The following is a 6,922-nucleotide window of genomic DNA, read 5'->3' as shown; positions in this document are numbered from 1 at the left end:
TCTGTCCCACTATAACCAGTCCACTCAGCGTCTCTGTCCCATTCTGTCCCACTATAACCAGTCCACTCAGCGTCTCTGTCCCATTCTGTCCCACTATAACCAGTCCACTCAGTCTCTATGTCCACACTGAACATGTGTCTCTTACAGAGTGTCAGCTGAGTGTGGTGTCACCTCTCTGGAGCTCCGCCCTCCTGCAGACGCACCATCATCTTCCTCTCTGCTGCAGCTGCTGCTCTATCACCTTCATCATCTGTTTATTAGGACAGTTTCAGGTCACTGTTGTTTTTGCTTCAACAGATGTTTCACTAAAACAAGTACTTCAGGAAAACTAGAACTTTTAATATGTATAGACACATAAAACACATAAAAGAAAGTCTCAGTTACAGTAAGAAGATTTCTTTAATGCTGTCCCTGGAAATGTGTCAGAGTGTGACTCTTTGAGGTCGAGCGTGCTGAACTAATGGGGGATTTCCTCACGGCTCCAGATGTTTCTTCTTTCTGGAAGACGAGACTGCGGCTGAATTCCCAGAGCGATGATTGCAAGTTTATAGTCTTCCAGAAAAACGGTGACCTACTTCCTTCATCCAAAATGCTAAGTTGAGCATTTTCTCAGATTTGTATCTGTGCTCTGCTCTCGAAAAACTACTTTAAACTTCTGAGTAATTTCATTACAAAAAAAAGTCGCAGACGTCTGTATGTTTCCTGGCAAACGCTCCTATTTCTAAAATCCAAAAACATTCATCTCAGTTATGGACGTCAGTCATAATGCAGTGACAAATGTTCTTGAGTCATCATTTTCCCAATATTTTCCCTTCCCTGCCTCAGCAATAAAAGGTTTCTGTGACTCTGAGCGTTGTAGAATCAGGTGGAAATGTTTTATTGAAATATGGGGACACTGCTTTGCATCAGTCTCAAAGACAAATAATTTACACATAAGGACGTAGAACCTGCATCAGCATTCTTCACATGCAGATTCAAAGACGATGCACACTGCGGAGAGCAGGAAACAATCAGTTATTGAAATATATCCAGTTATAGAAACACACAGAAAATACTTGCCATGAGAGACGTTATTGAACTGATGTCTCAGATTTGGAGAAAATATAAATCTACCTTTAAAAACAACATAGCAACACATATTTTCAATCGATTCCGCAATTAAGTTAAACAGTATTTTCTAGTTAGAAAAAGTTACGCAGGTACGTGTACAGCTGATGATGCTACAGGAAGTATTTGCTCATGTGGTATCATTTGGTTACCTTAGTTCTACTGCCAACATGTTCTTGTCCCAGGTCATCAAATACAGACACGTGCATCAGCTTTCTCCTGAATGAAACATGTTTTAACACATGGTTAACGTCGGACAGTTGTATTTAGGTTTAGGTAACAAAACTACTTGGTTGGGTCGAGGAAAAAGATCATGTGTTGGGTTAAAGTAAGTATGTAATGCGACGTTAATACTAGTAATGGCCAAATGAAGCTTCATGAACCATTTTCTTCATTTTTTGGGTTCACTCTGGCACTCTTTGTTCAACAAAGGGTTGAAACCAAACTGCATTGCCATCCCTTGAGCCTTTGTCATTACACCAAGAGCGCCATCTAGTGGGTTCAGCAAATACAACTGGTGGTTCATGAAGCTTCATTTGGACATCGCTAGTTAATACATCTCATGATTGGTGTAAGTATGAGACAAACTTTTCCACCAAATACTTTCGGTAGGGTACCTTTGGAACCAACAGTAACCCTTCAGACATGGTACCTAGACCCTAGCGTTTCCATTGGATATTTAAAAATAGCAGGTTTTGGGCGTCGGTGGATTAGTGGATAGAGCAGGCGCCCCATGTACTAAGGCCGCGCCTTCGATTCCAGCCTGCAGCCCTTTGCTGCGTGTCATCCCTTTTCTCTCCCCCCTTCATACTTCACTATCCTGTCAATTAAAAGCATAAAAGCCCCCCAAAAATAGCAGGTTTGTGTATTTAGTCCTTCTCAGGCAAGCTCAGAGGTTAAGTGCTGCCGAAGCCCACAGGAACGACCGATTCTTTCCTCCATGTGAGGATTAGAATACATGCAGTTCACATAATCCTGTCTAAAATAGTACATTTCTAAACACTTGAAGATCCATTCATTACTAAAAGTGTCTGTCACTAACTCGGCTTCATTGTCTCGCAGGTTCCCTCGTATCGCAGCTACGCCTGGATCGCGTGTCGTGGTTGAGCAGACAGGTGACCAGAAATGTGGACGGTACGGAACGGCTCCATTGGTACCATCCACAACTTTTCACAGTGGAAACAGAAAAAAGCGTACCAAACTGAACTGTACCATACCAGACTGGTTAAGTGTCAAATATTGCTGCAGATGGGTTTACATTAGAGTTAACAGAAAGAGTATCTGATGACCTGGGAATGAGAACAGGCTGACATTGTGTTATCTCCTTCCTTGAAAAGAAAGAAAGAAAACCAAAACACTACAATTGTCAAATTACACCTTGGATGACCGCCTCCTAAAAGGAATTTGGGTTCTCTGTGTTATTAACCATCTTCCTGTATAGGCATGGGTTATGTGACCTATATACAATTTATAGAGCGATCTTCCACAAGGTGATGGCATAGAAGAGCAGTGGTAGTTACCTGATTGGTTGGTCATTTTTTTCTTGTATGTTTTTCACCTTTGTGCCCCAACTCCCTGAGTGATTTGAAATATAGTTTATTATGGTATTTGGCCTGCATATATCCAATCAGTTAACTACAACTACGCATCTGTGTCATTACCTTGTGGGATGAGGGGCCCACAGCTGTAAAACACAACTGAAAGGTGTCCAAAAATAATGACTACATTGCAACAACAACAGAAACCATGTCCGAGAAATAACTGGAACATATGACTAGGCATCATTGTAGTCTGCTTTCCCACATGATGAGCAGTTCTTTAGCAAACATTGCTATTGGACGTATCTAAATGCTTGAAATGGAAGGCACATTGATAATTCCCAGTGATGTGGATCATACACAAAATGGTGCATCGTCAACTTTGTGCCTCTACACAGCACACGCTGAAGGCTTTAATTCATTATTCCATCAATGTGACAGCAGTTTTTACATCATTTTGATCATTAAAAACATTAGCTGCTTTTAACTAGGCAGTTGCTCGGGCATACAGCATGGCAAAGGACCATGACGAACAGTGAAATTCCTCAGAACACGTTGAGAACGGTGGCTTTAGAGTCTACGCCAATGGCGTTCCTAGCCGTACATCGATAGACACCAGCATCCCTTTGGGTCGGGTTCTGGATGATGAGGGAACCTTGTGGATGGACGTACTTGTTTCCAAAAAGGCGTGGCTGTGCACTGACAACCAAGCGGGTTTTATCAGGTGTTTCCCACGCTACCTCCACTTTAGGGATCCCAGTCGCAGCGCAGTTCAACTGAACAGCAACGCCACGTTTAGCGTAAGTCACAGAGGGAGGGCCGTTGGTGATTCTAGGTGGGTATGCAATCACAATTACTGACACAGAAAGCATAGAGCTGCCATACTCATTTGCAGCTCGGCAAACGTAGGACCCCCGATCGTAGACTGATACTTGCTGGATGGCAAGTGTCCCATTAGGCAGGACAGCATATCGTCCAGCTCTCTGTGGCCTGTTGAGGACAACCCCACTGGGTAGTGTCCATGTTAGTCTGAGAGGTTCCCCACTGGTTAGACAATGGAGAAAAAGGCTTTCCCCATTCATGACGCTGACAGGTGCATTGTATCTGTTGTTGATCTCTGGCTTTCTCCCCGGGGTCAATGTGATTATACGCTCCACAAGCCCTCGAGAGTTACGCCCCAGACAGCGGTAGATACCAGCTTCGGAGACAGAGGGGTTGCTAATGATCAAAGAGCCGTCAGGCTTGTGGTAAAACTTAGAGAACCGAGCACCGATTTGCAAAGGCGTGCCATTGGGTAAGATCCAAGTGGCGTGAGGTAGTGTCAAGCCCTCAAAGGAGCAATTCAAAGTCATGGCGTTCCCCACAGTCAGCGAAAGGCTATCTGTCTTGGGGCCTCTAATTTGTGGCCTCTCGACTGCCTGCTTCACATCCAAGCTGACCATCAGCCTGACTTCTCCTCCTTCATTACGAGCGATGCATACCAGCTGCCCCGAGTCCGTCCTCTTGGCTGACCGGATTTCCAAAGTACCATTCTGGTGAACTGTCATTCTGTTGCTGTAGTATGGAGCAGGAAGGATCACATTTCCTGGTAGAACCCACATGATGCGAGGGGTGGGGGTTCCCTTTGCCACACAGTCCACCAGCTTCCGCTGATCCTGGACTGCGGTCACCTTTATGGCGTTGGCAGTTCCTATTAACCCATTGATCATTGGAGATGTTACCAGGACCTCAAGCCTGACGACTTTATGGTCTTGTCCTGCACTGTTCCTGGACATGCAGGTGTAGTTACCTCCATCAAAACGCTGGACCTTTTGCACCACCAGTGTCCCATCATCCAGGACCTGGTATTTGTCTAATGCTGGGGAGATCACTCTATTTGTAGGAGATATCCATGTGATGACTGGCACTGGTTCTCCTTTGGCGTTACATCTCAGTGTAACCGTCTCACCGTAGAAAACCCTGATGGTCTTTTGGTCTTTATCCTGGATTTTTGGTGGGGAAGTTGCAACCTTAACCTTGACGCTGACTTTCATCTCGTCTTTGCCAAGTTGGTTCTCGGCGTAGCAGGTGTAATCACCTTCCTCTGGCATGCCGACGTGGTTGAAGAACAGCGTTCCATTGTCAAACACCACATACCTACATATAGATCAGAGAGGAAGGGGAAGGAGGGAGATACAGATTGTTACACTCTGATGGCATTTATGATTGTGTGCAAAACATTTTGTGTTACAGTGGGCGTATTTGTTGAGTATTTAAGATTTGTTACTACTAAACAACTCGTACCTGCGAGTGCGTCCCCCGCTGGCATCTCTTTGTTTCACCGGGTTGATCATGGTGCCATCCGGCAGTGCCCAGCTGATCTCCGGGTTGGGGAGACCAGAGGCCACGCAGTCCACCTTCAGGTCTCCACCGTACACCACCTCCTGACTGGATCTCTGCTGCTTCTGCTCGATCTTTGCCGGCCTGGTCAGCACGTTGACCCGCAGCAGAACATAGTCATCACCCAACTTGTTTCGTGCCACACACAGGTAGTCGCCGCTGTCCTTGTTGGTCACAGAGTGAACAGATATGGTGCCGTTGGGGAAGACCTTGATCCTGGGGTCAAAACTGCAAAAATCATAGAAACAAAAGCACTTAGAGGACATTAGGAAAATGGACATTTATTTGACGTAGAAAAAAATGACATCTGTTACCTGTACTGAGCATCCACCAGCTTCTTAGAGGGTGTCCTCCAGGTGATCCGGGGCTCTGGTCTTCCTGTTGCCACACAGTTGAGCAACAGCCTCCCCCCATAAATCACATCCGTGCTCTGGGGGGAAGAAGATGTGATACTGGTCTTGGCAGAGGATTGGTTTCTCCTTATGCTCAAGATAACCGTTCTCCTGCTGGATGCCACCATGTTACTGGCTGAGCACTCGTATCTCCCAGCATTCCCTTGGCCAAATGCCTGTATGTACAGGGTCCCATTGGGGAAGACGAAGAGGTTGCGTCCGGTCATAAACTGGGAGGCAGTAAGCTGTACGCCATCGGGTGTGATCCAGCGGATGACAGGCTGAGGGGCACCTGTGGCAGTGCAGTGAATGTAGGCGGTGCTGCCCTCTGGGAGGGTGGCGTTCTCATGTTGCGCCTGCTGGATCACAGGTGGCAACACCGAGACATAAAGGCGGACTGAGACTGTGTGGGCTCCAGCTGCACTGCTGCCAATGCACTTATAAATCCCTCTGTCTGTGTGAGTGGCCTGGCTGATCCGGAGTGTCCCATTACTCAAGATGGCCACACGCTGCTGAGAGGCAACACCAAGAGGGGCAGCAGCCACGTGGACATGGTTCGGGAGCACCCACGTGACTCGAGGCATAGGTTGCCCCTCCGCAATACACTCTAAATCGACCTGGCCTCCGAGGGGCACAGTGATGTCTCGGTGCTGAGGCTGGAGGACCCGTGGATGCTGAGACAGGACCACAAGGTTGACGACCATCTTGTCTGTGCCGTACTGGTTCTGGACTGTGCAGAGGTACTGACCTCCATCTGTGGGCTGTGCATTCCTGATGATTAACGTACCATTGGGATAGACCTCAAACCTCTGGACCCTGGTGTTCTGAGCAATACTCGCCCCTGCACCAATGGAGACAGAGACATTTTAGATATGCAAATGCTTTTTCACACACAGTATAACATTTAAAATAGAGAAAAGACAAACATTAGACTGTAGGTCAAATTGGTGGAGTATAGAGTGTTCCAGGGATGACTTTTCTGTCGGCCGACGCAGAAGTTGACCACAAAACTTTAGCTTATTGTGCTTCACAGATGGAGACATAATAACCCATGCAGCGTCCTTGCACACTCAGTATGGCGAGATATCGTGTGTTGTAGCCTGTGATTCAGTAGGCGCCGTCATCGCACAGTCTGCATACATCACACTTGATGTCATACTCAAGATTATTAGATCCATGTCGCACCGTGTAGCTGCACGAAACTAATAAGATTGCTAAAATCTCACAGTCTGTAGGAGGCTTAAAGCATACCAGCTTCTTTTTGGATTTTCTAACAATCATGGTGCTTCTCATATACAGTATCTTACTATATAATGACGAAAACTCTGTGTGTGTGTCTGTTCCACGTTTTTCTCCTCACTGACTTGGTCAATCCATGTGAAATTTGGCACAGTGGTAGAGGGTCATGGGAGGATGCCAATGAAGCAATATTACATCAATTGGCCAAAGGGGGGCGCTATAGCAACCGATTGAAATCGCAAACTTTGAATGGGCATATCTCATGCC

General features: G+C 46.3%; 1 protein-coding gene across 1 annotated transcript in view; it reads right to left on the bottom strand.

Moving 5' to 3' along the window:
* Positions 1-873: 873 nt before the first annotated feature.
* Positions 874-6,922, bottom strand: part of mxra5a (matrix-remodelling associated 5a) — a 14,832-nt gene continuing 8,783 nt past the window's right edge. Inside the window, exons 6-8 of the mRNA XM_050063573.1 lie at positions 5,339-6,257; positions 4,929-5,252; positions 874-4,781 (exon numbers count right to left, since the gene is read on the bottom strand). Of these exons, the coding sequence (XP_049919530.1) occupies positions 3,191-4,781; positions 4,929-5,252; positions 5,339-6,257 (2,834 nt within the window). The 3' untranslated portion in view covers positions 874-3,190. The remainder of the gene's footprint in view (positions 4,782-4,928; positions 5,253-5,338; positions 6,258-6,922) is intronic.

The sequence above is a fragment of the Epinephelus moara genome, chromosome 15 (assembly GCF_006386435.1).
Source record: "Epinephelus moara isolate mb chromosome 15, YSFRI_EMoa_1.0, whole genome shotgun sequence".
Taxonomy (NCBI): domain Eukaryota; kingdom Metazoa; phylum Chordata; class Actinopteri; order Perciformes; family Serranidae; genus Epinephelus; species Epinephelus moara.
Note: the sequence above shows the minus strand (reverse complement) of the source record. Positions and strands in the feature narration are given on the sequence as shown.